This window comes from Glycine soja, chromosome 10 (assembly GCF_004193775.1).
Source record: "Glycine soja cultivar W05 chromosome 10, ASM419377v2, whole genome shotgun sequence".
In the NCBI taxonomy this organism is placed as follows: Eukaryota; Viridiplantae; Streptophyta; class Magnoliopsida; order Fabales; family Fabaceae; genus Glycine; species Glycine soja.
The window spans coordinates 4,675,320-4,698,373 of record NC_041011.1 but is presented as its reverse complement, the minus strand read 5'-3'; the positions used below and the strand labels follow the sequence as shown (position 1 = coordinate 4,698,373).

Genomic DNA, 23,054 nt, shown 5'->3' with positions numbered 1-23,054 from the left:
GGACTAAGGATAATATTGTGATTGATAAGGTACTGGTTCAGGGTTTGGGGTGGGAGCTGTATTTCGCTCGATGTTTGCATACAATTCGCAACATTGAAGAATCTCAGTTTGACAAATAACTGAAATCATACCTTTCACATAATGATTGTCAACAATTTGGGCTGCTATAAATTTTAGCATTTTGTGCCCCACTACTTGTGGGTATCAAAATGAAATATTGCATACCTGGTCCAATGGTTGAAGATGGAGGTGTTGGTGGATTTTTGTTTTTAAGGCCTTAAGTGTAAAGCCTCACTTTGTTTCAAAGAATAATGGGTTGAGGCTTTGAAAAGTATCTCCTTCATCTGTTTTGATGATTTGACCATCGTAGTGCACTAATCATTTGATAGATGAGAAAGGCATACTGTGTAATAGACAGAGAACAGAGAAACAAATGTGACACATGGTTTGTGTTTGCAAACTTGGAAGAAAGTAAAAGAGCAACAAAGTGTTGTGTGGATGTGTTCAACGAAGGTGGAAATGAGTTATCTATATAGGGGCCAGGGTTAAGGGATTGTGACCTAGGGTCAAGGTAAGGGTTAGGGTTTGGAGCATTGGATTCCTTGGGGTGAATAAATGAGGGTCTGAAATAAATTGAATTCCCTGATGTGAGTAAATAAAGGTTTGAAATAAATTGGATTCACTGACATGAGTAAATAAGGGTCTAAAATACATTAGATTCCCTGACATGAGTAGACAAGGCTCTGAAATACATTGGATTCCCTGATGTAAGTAGATAAGGGTTTGAAATACATTAGATTCCTTAACGTGAGTAGATAAGGGTCTGAAATACATTGGACTTGTGAGTGGGGGAAAAAGAAGAGCACAAGAAACATCATACAAAAAAGGCCCTGTCTCCTTTTAAGTGTAAGGTCTGAAGCTAGGGTCAAGGGTTTATGACCTAAGGTAAGGGTTAGGGTTTGGAACATTGGATTCCCTAGCATGAATAGATGAGGCTGTAAAGCATTGAATTTCTTGATGTGAGTAGATAAAGGTATGAAATAAATTAGACATGTAAGTAAGACAAAAAAAAGTGCACAAACCAAGTGGCAAAAAACAAAAAAAAATAGTAAAATATTCTCTTCTCTTGACGTTTTGAATGATTAAATTACATTCTCCTCTTATTTTAAAATATACAACCTCTAAAAAAATAAATGATTTTTTTAGTTCGCAAGATGTAACTCGTAAAGATTAACTAAGGTGAAAACATTCCATTCAAAATTAAAATCCTTTAAAAGTCCATCATCAAACTTTTAATGTGTACTTAAAACTAGAATAATATAAGATCTTTAAGTTATAATCATGAAACAACTAAATTAAAACTCTTTCTCTAACTAAGTAATTGAACACAAATGATTAATATACTGAAGTTAAAGTTAAATCATTCAGATACTATCCGAGTTCAATCTTGAAGGAAATAATTTGTATATGTGTGTAAAGTGTTTAGCAAATTAAATTAAAATAACACCAATTAACAAAAAGAAAACATCTTATGCACTCCTTAAGTGTAAAGTAATTTTACACAATTATCTAGTTATTAAATATCATGTATGATAAGTTGATTAACTTTTAAAATAAATATCTTAAAATTTATACCAACAATAAATTTTTTTTTATTCACAGTAGAAAACTATTTTAGATGTTTAATGTATAATTATTAAACTCATTAACAAATAGCCATTCAACATGCAAAGTGAGTGACTAATTTTTTTTATGATGAAAAAAAAGACAAAGTGATATGATCATGACAAATGATGACATGAGTAGGATAATTGAAAAATGCATCAATGCTAAGGAATTTTAGATTTTTTAGCTTTACAACGTTCCATTTGTACAAAAATAATATATTTAAAATAAATATAACAATTTACCCGTTGGTGTCGTGGTGTAGTTGGTTATCACGTCAGTCTAACACACTGAAGGTCTCCGGTTCGAGTCCGGGCGACGCCATATATCCTTAAGAATTTTGCTTCCATTCAAAAGTTGCTACTTTCTCTTTTTTATCATTTTTATCATTCCAATCACATATTAGGTCAGTATTAAAATTTAGAGCACCTTTTTATGTTTTTTTTTTTTTTTATAAAAAAATCCTTAAAACCAAACATCCTAAGATATACCACATTTTAACCTTACAATTGTCCACTTTTAGCAAAACTAATATCATAAATGCTAATATAAACTGTAAACATTGGACATGTTTCGAGAAATGAATCAGCTTCTTTGAAGAAGAAAAACATTGTTATACACATTCATGTTGTCAGTCACTGTGGCTAGGCTTTTCTCATTACATATATTTGAAATATATTTGTTTATAAAGTTAAATATTTTCATTAAGACAAATATAATTAGATAATTAAACTCTCCAAAATGACAAAAAGATTGAGTATTCAAGCAGAGAAAATATATTTAATTATAGTTACATATATATTTATAACAAAAATGTTTTAAAAGTATACGAGAAATTTATTATGTATAAAAATTTAAATATGATTTAAAATAAATTAATATAGTTATTTTAGAACTATGTTGTGAATAAAAAAACTATTAATTTGATAATATTACAATTTATAATGTAAAAATTAATCAAATTGTATGCAAATTATTAAAATTAATTCTTCTTAAAATAAAACATTTTTTTAATCTTAAATAGAAATTCATATTTGAATAGTACTTATGTATGATTGTTATTATAGGTGTTTAGTATTATCTTTGTCCCGTGACAAGAAAATATACTAAGTTACTAACTATTAAGTTATCTAATATGGGTATTTTTCTCTTTAATAAGCATAATGGTGCAATATTAACGAATTATAAAACAAAAATATTAGTTGTAAACAAATACTGAAAAGACTAACATTTTTGTCCAAATATTCTTATCAATGTTTCATTAAGAATTTATAATGATATTATATGTCATTTTGTATATTAAAAATTGCAATGTACAATAAAGTTCATTTCAAAAGAAAAATCACAATGTGAAGTTATAAATTAATTAACTAAATAGATTTAGATTATTACTTAGTATAAAAATTTCACCCTCATAAAGTAAATGATATTCAACAAAAAGAATTATTAATGGATTTTTTTTAAAAAAAATTATACTATTTCTAGGTAAAAATGATTTTATAGAATTTAAAAGTAAAAGAAAAATGTTGAGTTTTAAGTACGAAGTTATCTTGAATACTCAGAGAAAAAAAATATTACCTATAATAATGTTACTTGATTCAAATAGAATTGTCTATTTTGAATGAGATTATGTTATCTATCATAAAAAAATGTAATAAAGATATATTTTAATAAATTATTTTTATTCTCAGTACTTTATGTCAAACTTGATTTTATTTTCTCTAATTTTAAATCCACCAATTTATTCCTATACTTTAAAAGATATAGGTAAATTTAGTATTTAGGGCTTTGGTCTTCAATGTGCAATAACTAAATATACCTATTTTTTTAAAGTTCGAGAGACTAAAATTCTTCTTAAAATCAATTGTACCAAATCATACTTCATTAATTTTGTCTGCTCTATATTAATTCCATTGTGCGTAGCAAACAGAGCCTAAAACTTTAAGCTTTTATCAAAATGTGCTACGTGTGAAGGAAAGTATCGAAACATAGCAACTGAGCATGTGCAACCTTAAACTTTAATACTATTATTATAATATAAAAAATTCAACAATTAGAATTTAGATTAACTTCAACAAATAGTTGTATTCTTAATTACATATTTTCTTCTTAGATTCCAACAGATAGCGCTATTTTTGTCACAACACAGCTGTAGATCTTAGGTATAATTTTTCATTCATTTTGGAGTTTGTCAAATGATGATAATATAGATTCTTAGGTACCACTCGTGAAACTAAGATCCTCCTTTCCATTTTGAATTTAGTGACATGCAGGAGAGAAGTAAGAAGTATCTGCAAGATTTTATATAAACTTATTATAGATACGTACAGGACAAAAGCTATATCGAGCAAATTGCTAATATCAAGAATGCAATGATCCACCTCAAAATTAATTTGCTTTTCAAGTTTTCATTCTCTAGGATCCAGATTCGTGTTGTTTTTAATCTTATCCCAGCCATGACACGCGTCCAAAAGTTGAAAGGTTGCTTATGTTTGTTAAATTTGGTATGAAGTATAGATTAAAAAAATCACATGACTAAACTTCTCTATGATCCTTAGTTGAGAGGTAGAGCCTATAGTAATCACAGTATTAGAAGATCAATCATATTTACCGATTCACCATATTCCTCCTAATAATAATGATTGCAACACATTAAGCAGTGAGTGCTTGAAAGCTAGCATATGACACACACACACATATATATATATATATATGAAAAGAGATTATAAAGTTTAACATGCATGATGATAAACTTATAAAACAGTTTCTTAAATTTGTTAACATGTGAAGTATAATATCACAATTCTTCACAACTGATATTGATATTGACTGATACACTAAATGGAGGGAAATAATGGATTTTCCTCCTTTGCCAACCACTAAAATCCCTGTCCTTCTAGTATGCTTAATGTATATTTTTAAATACTATACTCCTCCTTCTAGTATAGATGAAATCCAATTGATAGCTTCTCCTTCTGGCATTGAATATATTGGTATTAATGTACCTTGGCTGATAACAGGAAGACCGCTGCATGAAAGTCACACTATTCCAATGTGACTTCAACAATTAAAAGATTAAAAAGTATGTTATGGGTAACGTATATGGACTCTTAAATCTGTTAATAAATAACAGAAGAAGAAAAAAACATCAAAAGAAGAGTAGGATGTTCATATTGGACTCAGTTTGTTCCCTCAAAAAAAGATATATACCTCAAAAGTGACAGTTGTCAATAAATTAGCAGGGTCAGTGAAGTAATTTCCTAGCCTAAAATTTGATTAAAGAGATAAGATATTAGATAGATTATTGCATCGATCAATAATACACGTAATTGCTTGTTATAAAAATAAATAATGCACTTTCTGTGATTAACATGCGTTTGGAATTATACAATATTCTTTCTTTGTTGTGTGTGTTTGTAGACTATTGTAAAAGTAATGACATTTTAGGTTTTTTTTAATCCAAAATTAATCGTTTAAATGTTTATATATGTTTTAACGTTGCAGTTTTAAAAGCATTTGAATGCTTTTTTTTTTTCCGTTGAGAGAACGTTGGTTTTTCTTCTATAATATAATAAAGTAGCTTTAATTTTACAATTCATTACATCAGTTTTTGCTTTGTAATATTAAAAAGCCAATTTAAAATCTTCGCAAACCGAACTGACCACACTTTTGCAGTATGTAAAGAACAGTAACATGAAACAAGACACACCAACAACACTGCTTTTCTAGATCTTTTCAATATTTCTCTCTTTCCTTTTCTATAATTTTTCTTTCTACCCAACGTTCTTTTAATTAACTGTTTATTAGGAATTCTAACGTGTTTTAACCTCGAATGCACAGGTTTAAACACGCTGTTGTGTAAATCTTAGGAAACAAACTAAATATTGGAGTGCACCGGATTCCACTAGAATTTGCTTTCTCAGGACCGTAGTTATTGTCACGACGCAACATTTTCTTCTTCTTTCTTTCTTACAACTATACGCTATCAAGCAATGGTAAGTATATGCATCACTCTTGCATCACTACTTCAATATAATTCTTAATTTCTAAATTTACTATCGTAGGTGTTTTACATAAATTAAATGTGTATAAAAACTCAAATGAAACATGTTAATATTTTATTAATCATGATGAATATATACATCACATTAGAATACAAATTTTAAATACAAAATCGTATCAGTGATTGAATCACATGGAATTTATAGTCTCAGAACTGATGTCAGCAAGTTAGAGAGTTGCAGTAGCTTCTCCGTGTGCCGCTTCGATGCCGAAGGAGCTTTAATTGGTGGGACACCAAGACAAAGAAATGAGACGAATGATTTTGTTTTCTAAATCATATGATAAATATTTACATTAAATATATATGAGATAAATGTTACATAAAAATATATAAACATCTAGTTATATTCTATGTGAATTAGAACTGTTTTTTTAATAAATATCAGCTAACACTTAAAGTGTATATTTATATTACACGATAAAAAAGGTTACAATATTCACTTTTTATAAAATAATTTGTAAAAGTAAATGCTTAAGCCACGCGTAAAAAATACTAAAAATCCTAGTTATCATAATAAAAACAACAAATTAAGTAACAAAATTGTTCCGATGGTCTTTAAAAAATATCATTGGGTGATGAAACTTCTTAAATAATTGATAAGTATTGAATTATTGCGACTTGACGTATAGTATATACTCTATATACATTAATTATTCAGAAATATTGAGATTGTGACACTCTAACACATCAGACAAATTAATGGTTTATGCGTGACTTCTACGAAATCATTATGACAAGGAAAACTAAACGCAATAGATTATGTTAATTAAAATATTTTGCAAGATTTAAGCTAGCCAGGTAAATACAGTATGTTTTATTAAGAAAAAAAAAGGTAAATACATGCAGTATGTTTTATTCATATAAAATTTCATTGTTAATTAAAAACCTCGAAAACAATGAAATAATAACAAGTAATGATACACATATAGTACTAAATTTCAAATCACTTTTTACAATTTTATTTTCCGTTTTTCTCTCTCTCTCTAACATCACTTATATATCTTTTTTTTTGTTATGATTGAATTATAAAGTAAAAATATTTTATACTGTATATATTATTAATTTATTCTTATACTTCATCTGGTATCGATTATCAAAAAATATTTTTATAATTATTAAAAAATTAGTTTAATTTCATTAAATTATGTCAATATTTAAAGATAGTCCAATTAAATAACAAAATCAATTAGAATTTATTTATATTTGAAATCAAGATATAAATTTATTTATTTATTATTTATTGTAAGAAACACTAATGTAAGATTATCATTACTCTAAGTACATGCTAACTTTAAAGTTTCAACAACAAACAACATGTTTTGGTCTTGAAAATGAAAGCATATGATTCCAGCTAGACAAACGCCGCACAAGTGTCATTGGTTCTTCATCTTATATTGTTTAATTACAACCAGGTATTTTGTGATTGGTAAGTATCAGTTTCAGTGTGAATATAATTATTAATTAATACCACTAATAACAATGATAAATGACAAGGTATTCCAATTTGAGAGGCTATTATGATCTCCCTTACATCTTGTACTTATGACTTACTCCGTAATATGAGTTACTCTCTTTTTTTAAGAAAATTGTTAACCACTTACCATCATAGTGGCAAATACCTTCAAAGATGAATGGCCAGAATGCCTCTAACTACTTATTATTATTAGATTTTTTTTCAATTCGGTACTTTTCGTAAGGCAGAGGGCTTGATTAATTGGCAAATTTTCAAATCTAACTCCTAGTTTTTGTTAAATTATCCTCACGTTTCAACTTTCAACTCCAAGTTTATATTCTTTCTGTTAATCCTCACGTTTCAACTTTCAACTCCAAGTTTATATTCTTTCTGTTAAACAGCTCAAAATTCGAAAGTCAAAATTATTTTATTTTATTCCGAAATACTCAAAAGTGAATCAAAACTATATTCAATAATTTTATATTTTAGCTTTATCCACTCACGAAGTAAATTATTTAATTATGCTTTCGGGGTTAGGCATCGCCAACCCAGCCCCTTCCCAAAAAGTCTAAGTTATACATCCTAATATTTTGTAATTTGTAGGGATCATGCATATCTGCATGTGAATTCTGCCAACTAACCTAATAATTGTATTGTGTATAATTAAAGAGAAATATTGCTTATATAAAATTTTGAGATCGCTATATATTTTTTCCAACGACGCACATGGGTACGACCTTCATTCATTTTTTCTTTTCATTTTTTCCAATTTAATTAAAGAAAAATAATACAGTACTATGTGTTTCAATTAACAAATTTTATTATTCAATTATCCTAGCTAGCTAGAACCTTCCGCATGCCTTACCTTGTCTTTGTAGATAACCAATGCATTTGCAATATAATTGACCTAAAATCTCAAGGCCTGATAGTGAGAAACATCATAATTAATCCTTTCTTTGATAACGGTGATAAACTTGGGAGTGCCATATATCAAATCTTGTCCCTAATGTTATAGGAAGTTCTCAACCTAGCAAACTTGTTTCGGATTTGACTCTTGTGTTCCCTTCCTATTAATTGAACATTTTTTTCTTCATCAATTTATTTTAGCTAGCAGCAGTTAATTCAATTATTCCTTATTTTATATGAATCTAATATGATTAATTGTATCCATAAACCATAATATAAGAGCTAGTTGCAGCAGTGCAGTGGGGCCATGGGCGTGGATAGAAGGTCAAAGAAAGTTGCGTAGTGGAGAATGCACCGGCCGGCTAGCTTGAGGCTTTAGTTCTACTCTTCAATCTCAAACACAACTCTATATAAGCCTTCCAAATTCCCTCTTCCACATCATAAATCACAAAGACACAATTCAACTTAAGAGATCAATATGGCCACCATTACCAAGCCTCCTTCTAATATATGTTTCCTCCTTCTGTTGCTTCTAGCACACTTCCATTTGGGTACGCTAACTATCTGATATTCTACTTACACTTTGGTTTTTTTTTTTTTTTATAACCTATTAGAAAGAGATGGATGACATTAATTTAGATACATTATAAGAATAATTCTTAATCTTCCTACAAATTCTTCCACTATGATGTTTTATGGTAAGTTTTAAATATGTTTTTATACTTCCAAAACAATAAATGTTTTTACTTTTCGTTCAATGTTTATCCAATTATTTAGTAGGAAGATTTAGCATTACTCAAATATAGTATGCATTATGGAGTTCATGAGTTTATTTGCAAATAATTATTATTTAATTACTCCAATTATTTACTCAATCATGGGTTTTCCATTTCGATTAATTAATCCTTCGCATTTTTAATTATAGTGATATAGATGACAGGTTTGAAGTTGCACTAATTTTTCCGTAATTATACATAAACACTTACATGTTATATACATATTCAATTTGACACACTTGATTGTTTTTTATCTTTTTTTATATTATATATCATTTATCATATTTATATTTTGTCTCTTTTATCTTTTTTCTCTATGTATAATTGGACATACTCCGTACACTATTTTCCATCCTTCATCCATAATATATGGATTAATTAAGGGTCTTACTAAACCAATATCCTTTCTCCTAAGGACCTTGTTAAAAAACTAAAATGGAAAATTATTTAATGTAAAAATCATTAAAAAAAATACAAAAAATAATCATAAATAACTTAATTAATTTTTTATCTTTCAATAAAAATACTTCTATTTTAAATTCTTTAACCTTAGCATATTTGTCATTAATTAATGATATATAAAGATTCTTACATATATCAAACACCTCATTAATTCTTTCATTTTAATTTATCATGCATATATATTTCTCTGTTTCTCATTCTTGGTGTCAAAATAGTACGTAAGCAAATCAATGGATTATTTTTCTAATTATATATGATCATGCATGTTGTACATGTATAGGCCAAAGCCAAGTTGAGTTGAATTACTACTCTAAAAGCTGCCCAAAAGCTGAAGAGATAATCAAGGAACAAGTCACACAACTATACAACAAGCATGGAAACACTGCCGTTTCGTGGGTCAGAAATCTCTTCCACGATTGCGTGGTTAAGGTGCCAGATTTTCATTATTATTATTATTATACACATATCAAGATACATCATAATTAGTTAACAACAATATCATATGCATGAAACAGTTAAAAAAATTGATTTGGTTCTGACGCAGTCATGCGATGCATCACTACTGTTAGCGACGGTGAGCGATGTAGTGTCGGAGCAGGCGTCGGATAGAAGTTTTGGGATGAGAAACTTCAAGTACGTAAACACCATCAAAGCAGCGGTTGAGAAAGAATGCCCCTTGACGGTTTCATGCGCTGACATTGTTGCTCTTTCTGCTAGAGATGGCATTGCCTTGGTATGTCTCAATTCCTCTCTTCAGACTCTTCTTCTGTATGCACTTCTATATTCATTTCCCTAATTGAATGTTTCTGATGACCAAAAATGCTAACAATTGTTTTTAATATTCTTATCAAAGAATTAAATATAGAAATGGTAAAAAATATTTTGAATATGTTTCGAGTGATAAGCTCATATCTGTATCGAGTCTTGTGTATAAGAAAAAAAAAATTGTGAAGAGATGCTACCAAAAGTAATAAGCCAAATTTTGTAACAAAAATTAGTGGTGGATAAATATGTTACACCAATATTGATGACCCAAAAAAAAAACAATACACTATAATTTTTTCAAAATTATATTATGTTTTTTGATGAACTTCTTGTATTTATTACTTTGTTAAAGGACAAATTGCTTAGAGAATTAATTTGAAAATGTGATTTAATTAATGTTGATGTGCGCAGTTGGGAGGACCAAGCATTGAAATGAAGACAGGGCGAAAGGATAGCAAAGAAAGCTATGCAACGGAGGTGGAAGCCTTGATTCCAAACCACAATGATTCCATGTCCTCAGTGCTGTCTCGTTTTCAAGCCATTGGCATTGACGTTGAAGCCACAGTCGCTCTTTTAGGTATAAAAACATGCTGTGTTACACATAATATTGAAATTCTTTAATTCCGATTATAATAACATCTAGTATTTCTAAAGTCAAAATATAATTCATTTAAGCGCCTTTATTTACTTAAACGAAACTAATGCTTAAGCAATTAATATATGGACAATTGCCTAACCTATTAGGCAGAAACCCAGACACGACTTCAATATGTTGTAGCTGTCATGATCATGTCAAACTAGCCCACTAATATAAAACATATTCGTATAATTTATACTTTTTTTCCAATTAAATTAATATACTGCCATTATTATATTTATTTACTTGGTCTCAAATATTTTTTTTAAATTATTCGCACTAATTAAAAAAATTAATTAACCACAGTTAATTATATAAATCTCAATTAAATATTAAGTTTTTTTAACAACTTACCCTTGATTGAAATCTAAAGCCAGTAATAAAAATGAGTCATAGAAATTAAAGTATAATTTATAGTTATATGCACAATAAAAATTATGAGACTATTTGTATATATCTAAAATGGCATTTGTTGGAAGTGAGAATTCATCTCCCACTAACATGTAAAACTCATTTATATATATAAAAAATATATCTATAAATGTTAGTTTATTAGAATATTAATTTTGTTAGTAAAAAGAAATAAAATTCATAATTTTTTCTTAGTGATCCAACTCATTTTATATATCCTCGTTTACATACTTAAATAACCTTTTGTAATCTATAAAAAAAAACTGGGCAATAAAATAAAACATAAATACACTAGCATACTAGCTTTGCATGAGTACTATAGTAATATTTAAGAAGACATGGTATTTATACAAGAAATATGTATAGATATGTCATGGGATGTGAAAGTTCAAGATAACTTATTTCATGAGTTAACCGAAGCCATTTGTTGGTTGACTTAGGAGCTCACTCGGTTGGAAGAGTTCACTGCAAGAACCTGGTGCACAGATTATACCCCACCGTGGATTCAACACTAAACCCTGCACACGCTGAGTACCTAAAACGTCGCTGCCCAACACCCAATCCCGATCCAAAAGCTGTTCTGTATTCTAGGAACGACCTTAAAACGCCAATGATCATTGACAACAACTACTACAAGAACATCTTGCAACACAAGGGTCTTCTAATTGTGGATGAAGAGCTTGCCACTGACCCAATAACTGCACCTTATGTCCAAAAGATGGCCAACGACAATGATTATTTCAACCAACAATTCTCAAGGGCCATTCTTTTGTTGTCAGAGACCAATCCTTTAACAGGAGATGAAGGTGAAATCAGAAAGGATTGTCGCTACCTCAATGCCAATTAAATATATAACATAAGGTTGCCCTTTGTGCATGATAATATGTATAATTAGCATAGATTATAATGCACGAGTGCGCCAAAATAAACGGGTGGGACGTACTGGGCCTAGGTTACCATATTCAGTGCAATACGCCATTGGGCCTAGCCTTATGTATACGCTTATGTTTGGGCTTTTACTTCCTGCACGCTCCCTATTTGCGGGAAGTAATTCCCTTCTGTTTGCTTTGTTCATAGACATGTCATATGTTACTACTACAGCTAACAAAGCCCAACATCTTAAAGGTTTATGGAATTTGTGTTCTTCGTTGTCTATCTTTATATGGTCCTTGTCAAGTTACTTTATTAGAAGCAAAACTAGATAACAAAAACGGATAAAGTATTTGGCTCCATTACACATTAATAGAATTAAGGTCGGGTGCTGAGGATATCTCAAGTCTTAACAAAATAATTTTCCTTTTTTCTTATTCATCAAAGGGATTGAGGACCAAAACTCTTTTGTTTCACCAAAAAGGGAAATTTGGGTAGCGCTATCCAAAACTTGGGGTAGTGAGTAGTGTCGTGAGATAAGAATTTCTATAATGTCCACTCTGAATAACAAATTTAAGTTATTAATTTTTTTGTATTCTTCTTACATAGGTACATGTATTTTCACCGTCTTCTATGTTTTAAAATTATGTCTCAGTTTGACTAAATAAACATCTTTCGTTGGCATTGTTCATAATTTAGAATGAAAGGGATATGGTTATGAGGTTATCATCTTCATGTTAGTATAATTGTCTTCTACAGAGCTTCAAATAGGTTTTTAATAAGCCAATTTATTTTATTTTTTATTGACTAAATAATAGCACAAAATATACTCACTAGTTAAGATACAAAGTGATAATTCAGAATGCTGTAGCCAGCATTACCTTAACAGAATGGGCAGCAGCATACGGCATACCAACTCCCTACCCGAAAAAGCCAAAAATATTTTATTTAGAGTGAAAAATCCCCTAAACAAAGTGGAACAAAAATAATTGTTCAAAATATCGGGAGCATTATAATTTTTGTTATTTCTCAACGTTAGTTATTAATTTATTAGCAAGATTCAAATTCATGATATCTCTTTTTTTCTTTCTCTTTTCGACCAGCATTTCAATTTTATAATTTTCCAGAAACATTACACTGGGCATAAATTGTTACGAAATTAGGGTGGTTAAAAAAAAATTCTCTTACGAACAAAAATAAGAACTCGGTCTGATACATCCTGTTTTGACAGTGAAGATAAACACGTGATCTTTGGGAAAACATAGGCGGCCAACAAAACAAACTTGTCTTCTACATCATTTGCGTGTCACGAATGCAGCCGCAAAGGAACATAGTGCTGTAGACATAGCAAAATTCAGAAACCCAGTAGATGGAAATCCGAAATTATGGTCCCAAAAATCAAAATAACTAGGATATGAGAAGTTTCTGTATTTAGCTGTTATCCCATTTCAAGATTTTTTTATTTTTTTTACTTTTCAACAATTGTTTTATAATCTAGTTTAATAGACTCAGATGATGCATATGATAGAATACTAAACTTCTTAAACAAAATTATACTTTCCCACTTCCTCGACTCAATTAGTTAATTTATTTTATTAAGAAAATTAATTAAATTAATTTATAGTATTAAATTTATCTTAAATTAATAGTTTCTTCTAAAATTACCTCTAACTTTTATTAGACATACTTATATTGTTTTTTAAATGTTTTTATTACTTTTAATTTTTGAAACTCTCTTATCATTAATATAATTATTTTTAAATTTTTATTGGTAATACATATTTATCTTAAATTAAAATGTTGTATTTCTCTACCTGTACATCAAATATCACTGTTGTTTTGAAAAATAAATAAAGTGAAGAATGTTCTACAGGTTTTTTTTACAGAAATATTCTGCATGGTTAGAAACTAAACTGAAATTCTTATAAAATTAGGGACTAATTAAAATAAATGGCTCATACAATTAGAGAGCTTTAAATTAAAAAAAAAACATATGAACACGACATAATAATAATCGATTTAAATTACTTCTTCATTTGGTATTAAATATAAGGGAAAAAAATAACACTCTCTTGTTAAATATATCATTCACACACATATAAACACAACAAGAATTTAACGAAAGAATTTATATTTGATTTCTTTTAAACATATTTCCTCCTTTCTCTTTTAAAAGTAAAAAAAAAAAAAAACTTATTTTTTTCTTAAATATAAACAAAACTTAATTATTTATGTCTTATTTAAAGAGATTATATTTAAAATATCTTTCACTTAATATGGGATTTGTGTTTGATATTAAATTTTAACGAAGGATAGTTTAAGAAAAATGTTTGTTTTTAATTGGAATGAGATAATTAGTGAAGTAAATTAATTTTCTTAATATGTGTAAAAAAAATTCTTATAAAAGAGAACGGACGTAGTATAATTTAAGCTTACAAAATTTATTTATTTTTTGTTTAAAGCATTTCATAATCTAATTTTTTTGTTTAAAAAAAGTAAAAATAGATTTTCAAAGTCAAGCATACATTAAATAGGGTAGAGTAAATTTTTTTCATGTTGTTGTGATTCATTCAATATTTTGTTTGATTCATATAAATTTTATCCATCTAAAAAGAATCAACTTGGTAATTTCCTAACACCTCTTTAAATACCTTCTTAATAACTCCCTCAAAATTCATTAAATAACATAAATGAAAAACAATTTAATATTTAAAAAACATAAAATAAAGATAAGGTAAATGTTAATCTGCATTATCAGGATATTGGTTAAAAAACGGAAAGAAAAAAATTTACCGGATAACATTTTTTACCTTTTCATATGATCTTTCCAATCAATTTTTTTTTTAGTTTTTTACTAAGGACAATGATTAACAACATGCTAAAAACAAAAATGTCAAAGGACCTATTTTGTCATTTAATTTATTTTTTTATTCAATTTAGTTATTCATCTTTAAAAAAATATTTTAATTATTTATTTTATTTTTTATTCAATTTGATATTTTTAGTCTATTTAAAATTGATGTCGTTAAGCATTTAATAATAATTTTTTTGTTAAAAATAAAGTAAAAGAATATGGAAAAAAGTGATTAATAAAATCAATCTTAAATAAAAAAAATCAAAATAAAAAAAGATAAAAAATCAAATAAACTTTTCTAAGATAAAGAATTAAATTGGAAAAAAAATAAAAAAAATAATCAAATTAAATTTCTTAAAAGATAAATGATAAAACTAAACTTAAAAAAAATAAAATAAATTAGCAAATAGTTTATTTGACCGAATAAAAATAAAAAAGATTTCTTCAATTAAGACAATTGTTTATTTATTTAGAAAACAAATAAAACAAACCATGGGTTGAAAAATCTGTCTGATAGTATATATTAACGTACATTGTGCAGAAACGTTCTCCGTTTAGCACAGAAACGAACACCGTGATTCCTCTCGCCGTAGATCTGTTCCATTTCGCCGTTCATCCATGGCCGACGACTTCGAATTCGCCGACAAAGTCCCTCCTTCCTTCGATCGCGCGGTAATTCCATTCTCATATACATCCCTTTCTCTCTTTCAATTTTTATTTTCCTTCCATTAATTAAACCCATCGTAAATCGAAATCGTTGATCGAACAAGCTTGCATCAGCATCGTTATGTTCTCTGAAGCTCAGATCCTTGCATTCTTTTACTAATTAGCTCCCTTCATTTAGTTGTTCTTTCAATTATCGCTATTCTGAAAATTTATAATTGAATGTTTTTAAGTAATCGCATTTTGTTTGTTATCAAATTTAACTATTGACTCATGATTTCTGCTTGTCTGTTGTGATTATTGTTTCTGACCATTCCATTTGTTTGATGTGATTGTGTAGGATAATTTTTTTAATTTGTTCGATGCATTTTTTATTTGAGTTTATGGCAATCCATGTTTAGATGCTAACATGGATATAGAGCAGTAAAAGGTTATTGCTGTGTTCAAACAACGAATGCACACTCACCGATGGTTCAGTTTTAATATTTTCTTTTTGTCTAATGATATTGCAAATGCGTGTCGCAGAGTTACCTTTCCTTGATGCATAAAAATCATTTTTGGATTGACTTTCAAGTTTGAAGTTTCGTGTATCAACAACATAGCATTTGATTTGAGAAACATGTTTTCTGTTTTTGCATTTAATTACGAAAATGATCCATTGTTTTGATTTTGTTTCATGGTTTCTAAAGTTTGTATAGAAAATAATGAAAATTTTCTATTGTCTTCTATTTTCTTTTTTACTGTTTTCTGAATGACGTTTTCTGAAATCAAGGATTAACGGAGGATTTTTAATTTCTTACTGATTAAAATGTCTTACCATACAATCTCAGGGACTAGTTCTGGGTATACTACAACAACATTAAATGTTTCAACTAATAAGATATGATTAAGACCATTTTTCATTTCTGAAGTAGGGAATAGCATCATTCCGAACAAGTTTGTTGTATTCTATGTTTCAAAATTTGATTTGTGCAATTTGTGTGACTAAATTTTAGAGAGTAGGGGAAAATGTGAAGTTGCAATAAGAAGCATGAGTATAGTATAAAGTTTAAAGTAGAAAACCAAAACAACTTATTAGAGATGTTCTGGTTTTTTCATTTTAAAAACTTAAAAAGAGTTATTAGTTCTTAAAATAATTTTCAGATGTTCATTTGTTTAATTTTGTTTTCGGAAACAGGAAACAAACCAAATTCCTTAGTTTTAACTTAAAGCCTTCTAACTTGTAAAAGTAATTATAATTTCCCTCAATTTTAGTTTACCATAAAACTGAGTTAGAAGTTAACATTTCTGATAAATTCTCTGTAAGACAGCTTGCAAATTTATAGAAACACTTTTGGGCATAAAAGTAGCCCCTTCAAATATCCGAATTTCATAAACCTTCATCACCAATCTCAAGCATGTGCAATCATAAAATAGATTTATGGAGAATATTCTACTTTTTTAAAGAGAAAGTTCTACCTTAACCATGCCATATAAAATCACCTTTCTCCTGTTGTTATTCTTCTTTTGCAATAAACAGAGGCTCACCTTTAAAGAAAACTATAGTGTACATGTTATCTTATGCTTGGATGGCTTTGACAATTGCTTTGCTTGTGATGTTTCATTGCATTGTTTTCCCTCTTGCTAAAATAAATTCCTGTATATTGATTGTTAATTTTGCAATTTCTTTTTTCTTGATCGCTCCTTGACATGGACCTTATGGAAGCGTCTCGTTTTTGTTGCACTTAGGGTTCAAAAGGGTTCAACCCAGCTTTAATTGTTCTCCTGCTTGTTGGTGGGTTGCTGTTGACATTCCTCATTGGAAACTATGTACTCTACACATATGCACAGAAGACCCTCCCTCCTAGAAAAAAGAAGCCAGTCTCAAAGAAGAAGATGAAAAAGGAGAGACTGAAGCAGGGCGTCTCTGCACCTGGAGAGTAGAACTTTTTCCTCACTTTATATTCTGTGATGCTAAATTGTACTCTCTAAGAAAAAATTTATCGTTCTGTGGTCTCTTGAGTTATGTTAATGTTTATCTTTGTCCTGTGTTTTACTGACTGAAATCTTGACCACATAAATTAAGTACTGCGTTTAAATATTTGGGACTAATTATTTCGTGCTTAACTCATGATTTAGCTTGCCCTCGGATTATTGAATATCTTTGGCGGAGGTTTATTCTCCTTAGCTACAGTTAGTTGCCAACATGATAAATACTAAACAGATTTCGTGAGGCAGCAGATACAAGAAATATGGAAGCTTTATTATTATTATTATTTGCTAAGATAGAGAATTAATACTAGTTGCGGGGTGGGAAATGACAGATGAAAGTAAGAATAGCGTGTTTGATTTGCTCGTCTTGTCCTGCATTTTTGGCTGTGGTAATGTTCTGTTTTACTATGAACAAATCTTGCTCCTCCCGTCCTTCTGAATTTGAACATCTATTAATCGAAAATGACTCTTTTTGAGAATTGGAGAATAAGTCCTATATTAAAGGCTTGATAATTTTACTCAGTTAAATAAGTAATCTTTTTTAAAAAGTGTTAGCACGACTTGGTTATGAAAATGTTGGCGCCGACAACAGAAGCATAGAATCATAGATTATGATTTTCATATAGGTTCTTAACGATTACGAGTGGTCTGGTGTATACAGATCCTAAATATATGTACGATAAAAAAGATATTTTCTACTTTTGTTCCACATCACTGACACATAATTCATACATACAATGTTGGAGCTTGAACCCAAAAAATTGAGGATCAAAAGATGAATTTGATTTTATCAAACTTAAAAAAGGGAAATCTGGTCATTTTTTCTCTTACACATGAATCATACTGCATAAAACATTTTTTGTTTACATCCAAATTTACTTCAGGTCCCTTCATCTTTGACTTTGACGCATATCCTAGCCTCTAATGGCATAAGTCTGCATCCATATTCCATAGGCCTATCCACCCTCATTGCCACACCTCCATCTTATATAGGCAGAAGAAGGCATAACCCTTCTTGGTGTTTACCCATTCTACTCAGGTTCCTCGTAGACAAGTCCTGAATGACACCAAAATTAGCCACAAATGTTAGTGCACAACTTAGTTTTCCAATCAATCTACTAACTAAAAGTAAATTGCACCTTAAGTCTAGAATATATTCTTTAAAAGATAGTCAATATCAATGTCATTTGGCAATTTCACATTCTGACTGGTTTTGAAGTTTAAACTATCGCACTTTGACCATTAATTGGAATTTTTACTTGTTAATGATTGGTGACCTATTCTTCCCTTAACAACAGATTATCACAACATGTGATTTGCTCCGTTACTCTTGAACCAATTACCCATGGCCTTCCAAATGTAATCATACCTTCCATATTCATATTTTGCTTTGGTTACTAGTTTTGCAACATATGACATGTATCTTGACCCACCCGTTACATTAATTTATCACATTGTTGCTTTAATAACCTAGGAATCAGGCCTCCATCAATTTCCATTTAAGATACTTTCGGTCCACTACTTTTCTCATTCCATGATCCTGCATTGTCTTTCTTTTCTTGGCCGGATTTCTTCCAGTGGAGTGAGTACCATTTAACCTCAACATTTTTTTTTTGTCCCTATATTTTTGGCAATGACCACACTTGGATCTTTCCCTTCTTCTAACTTTTCTTTTTGCTCCCTCCTTGTTAGGGTATTTTGGATTTTAAATTTTATTACTTTTCTTGTTTTCCCATGCATGAATATTCATCATCTACTACTAAGTGATAAGCATGGCCAAAATTAACCATCGGTTTCATGCCAAGGGTTTGTGTCTTTACTGTCCCAAAGACATCATTCAAAGATATGAAAAAAAATAAAATTTATCCTTTCATGTATATGTGTGAGTTGCTTTTGTACATCACACTTACTACTACATGTGCATTTGGGCCAAGGTACAATATGTTAAACTCACTCAAATGCATTCAAAAGTAAAATACACAATTGAATGAATGAAAAATTATATTTGATAGCAAACTTTAGAATTATGCATATACAATATTTATGAACATTGCTTATATAACAATGTAACCAACATTGGTTAGGAGTAACTAACTCAACTAACTCCCTTAATAGGTAACAAACAGAATATTGTTATTTAACTAACTTTCAATCTTTGAATTATTCCTAACACTCCTCCTTAATTCAAAGTTGCACTTACACATACAATTTCAATTGAATCACATAACTCTCTAAATCTTTCTAACTTCAAAGCTTTAGTAAAAATATTTGTCAATTGAATTTCAGTTCTGCAGTGCTCTGGTTTCAATTTCTCATTCCTAACTTAGTCTCTTAAAAAATGAAACATTGTTTCTATATGCTTGCTCTTTCCATGAGATGTTGGATGCCTTGCCAAATCAATGGCATATTTGTTGTCCACCAACAACTTTACCTTACTTTTACTCTTCACTTGCAATTCTTTCATCAAGGCATCTAGCCATACTGCTTGGCATGCAATTTCTGAGGCTGTAATATACTCTGCTTCACAAGAAAAGAGTGCTACAACAGGTTCGTTTGTGGAGGACCAAGAGATTGGTGCTCCTCCAAAGAAGAAGATATAGCATGTTGTGCTTTTCCTATCACACTTGTCTCCACACCAATCTGAATCAGAATATCCAACCAATTCTAGTTTTACATCAGTCTCTCCCTTTGGAAATAGGATTCCAAAGTCCACTGTCCCTTGTGCAACTAACAAGTGAGACTGCTTTGACCCTTGCATGAATCTACTGATTAACCCAACACTGAAGCTTAGATCAAGCCTTGTATTGCACAAACATCTTAAGCATCCAATTATATTTCTATAATAAGTAGGATCAACTAGATCTTCATCTATATGATTCTTTAAGACAAGTCCAACATCAACTGGTGTTCCTACTGGATTGCTTTGTTGCATGTTGAACCTTTTTAGTAGATTTTTTGCATATTTAGATTGATGCATCATTGTACCATATTGAGTCACTTTGAACTCAATTCCTAGAAAGTAATTGAGGAGTCCAAGGTCACTCATCTCAAATTCATTCATCATCTGACCTTTGAACATGTTAATTGCATTCTCATTGCTGTCAGTAATTAGGAGATCATCAACATATAGGCACACTATCAATTTCTCTGCTTTCTCACTGCCTTTCCAGCATTTCACTTAAACTCCATGTTCTGAGGTGTATTTCTCAAAACCAATTTGAGACAAGAAGCTACCAATTCTTCTGTTCCAAACTCTTGGAGCTTGTTTAAGCCCATAGAGTGCCTTCTTGAGCCTGTACACCTTGCTCTCTTTACCTTTGACCTCAAATCCTTGTGTTTGATGCACATAAACTTATTCTTCCAGGGGACCATTCAGGAAAGCAAACTTCACATCAAGTTGATGCATAGACCAGTTAGCATTGGTTGCAGTGGCTACTACCAATCTAACGGTTTCAATCCTTGCCACTAGTGCATAGACTTCTCCATGATCGATTTCTGCCTTCTTCTAGAAACCCTTTGCTACCAATCTGGCCTTATACTTCACCACTTCTCCCTTAGGATTAACCTTCACCTTTTAGACCCATTTCAGTGCTATAGGCTTCTTGTGCTGAGGAGGATCTACCAATTCCCAATTCTAATTCCTCTCAATGGAGTTGATCTCCTTCTTCATAGCTTTTAACCATTTTTCATTTGTCAATGCCTTTTCAAATTCAATAGGTTAAGCTTCTGTTATAAGTGCAAAGTGCATCAGTTCACCTTCTGAGTTGACTAATGAGTCTTGAAACAACTCATAGTCTCTCAAATAAGAGGGCAATTGACTTATCCTTGTTGATCTTCTCACAGTTTGATCTCTACTAACAGTTGGTCCAACTGAGGTTTCTTCTTCTAGAAGTATCTTGGACTGAGCCTCTCTAGAGTTTGTTTCCCAGTTCCAGCTTCTACTCTCATCACATATCATATCCCTTCTTATAGTAACTTGACCATTCTCTGGATCATACAATTTGTAGCCACCAGTTGAGTGATAGCCTAACAAAATGTGTTAAGTGCCTTTGTCATCTAGCTTTCTTCTTAGCTGATCAGGAACATGTTTTTAGCAAATTGAACCAAATACCCTCAAGTGTGCCACATCTGGTTTTAATCCAGTTCAGTCTTCTTCTGGTGTCGTACCTTTAAGTCTCTTAGTAGGAGATCGATTCAGAATATAAGTTGTTGTTGATACAACTTCTCCCTATAAGTAGCTTGGTAGGTTTTTATTTTTCAGCATACACCTCACCATATTCATTATTGTTTGGTTCTTTCTCTCAATTGTACCATTTTGTTGAGGTGTGTAAGGTGGTGTTACTTTATGAATTAGCCATTCACTTTCACATAACTGTTTGAAATCATTTGACACATATTCGTCCCCACCATTTGTCCTTAGGATCTTGATCACTTTTCCAGTTTATTTCTCTACTAGACATTTAAATCTTCTAAAGACTTCTAGTACTTCACGCTTCCTCTTAACTAGGTAGGTCCAAACTTTCCTAGTTAAATCATCAATGAAAGAGATAAAGTACTTATTGCCTCCTGGAGTCTTCACTTGCATAGGGCCACAAACATCAGAGTGTATGATGCCAAGTTTCTCAATTGCTTTTGTGGGAAGATACTTGTTGAAGTTGCTTCTGGCTTGCTTGCATTCAATGCACTCCTTGCACACCTATTTTGGGGATGAAACCTGAGGTGGTCCTTTAACCATTTTGTGTTTGGTAAGAAGGTGTAGGTCCTTGAAGTTGAGATAACCAAATCTATGATGCCATAACCACTCCATCTTGTTTTCTAAGGTTGCAAGACACCCATGCTTCAAAATATTCATCCCAATTCTAAAGGTCCGGTTCTGAGACAGATTTTCCTTAACCACAAGTTTTTTTATCTTTATCAAACACTTTGAGACAATTGTCCTCCATCCTCATAACAAACCCTTTTTTCAAGTAGTTGGCCTAGGCTTAACAAATTAGTCTTCATGCTAGGTACAAACAGCACCTCCTCAATGACAATGTCTTTTCCATCCTTCCCCTTGAATGCTACTCTTCCAATACCTGCAGTAGTCAATGTACTATCATATGCAAAGCGAACTTTGCTCTTGGATGATCCATTCATATTGATGAACTAATCCCTCTTCCCTGTCATATGGGTGGAGGAACCAGAATCTAAGTACCTTAGGAGTCACTTGATGATTCACTACTAGTGATAGCCATAAGCAATACAGGTTCAGAATCTGAGCCAGATTTACATGATTACTTAGTTTGTTCTTGGAACCTTCTCCTTGCAAACATTCTTTTGCATAATGACAAAGTTTTTGACAATTGTAGCATTTCACCTTTTTTTTTTGTTGAACTTTCACTCCTTGTTGTTGTTAGAGTTTGATTTCTGAGAAGTTTGACATGTTGTTTTTCCTTTGGAGGATTCACTGCCTTCATCTGTCACTTGTTCCTGGTTCTTGGTGGTGGTGTTTGACTTGTTTCCTTTCCATGGTCATTTCTCATTCCCTTTGTTATTGGGTCGTGCATGAAGTCCCTGTT

General features: G+C 30.5%; 2 protein-coding genes and 1 non-coding gene across 3 annotated transcripts; all 3 read left to right on the top strand.

Annotated features, from left to right (window-relative positions):
* The first annotated feature begins 1,915 nt into the window (after positions 1-1,915).
* TRNAV-AAC lies at positions 1,916-1,989 on the top strand. Its single transcript has one exon. It is a non-coding gene; the product is annotated as a tRNA-Val (tRNA).
* Positions 1,990-8,511: 6,522 nt separating this feature from the next.
* LOC114369950 (peroxidase 21-like) lies at positions 8,512-12,293 on the top strand. The gene is made up of 5 exons (XM_028327231.1): positions 8,512-8,638; positions 9,606-9,754; positions 9,870-10,058; positions 10,502-10,667; positions 11,579-12,293. The coding sequence occupies exons 1-5, from the start codon at positions 8,566-8,568 to the stop codon at positions 11,983-11,985; spliced, it is 984 nt and encodes a 327-aa protein (XP_028183032.1). The 5' UTR covers positions 8,512-8,565; the 3' UTR covers positions 11,986-12,293.
* A 3,083-nt stretch (positions 12,294-15,376) lies between these two features.
* On the top strand, positions 15,377-17,616 carry LOC114369813 (DNA-binding protein S1FA-like). The gene is made up of 2 exons (XM_028327070.1): positions 15,377-15,534; positions 17,254-17,616. Exons 1-2 carry the CDS (start codon positions 15,481-15,483, stop codon positions 17,446-17,448), a joined length of 249 nt encoding a protein of 82 aa, XP_028182871.1. The 5' UTR covers positions 15,377-15,480; the 3' UTR covers positions 17,449-17,616.
* Positions 17,617-23,054: the final 5,438 nt, after the last annotated feature.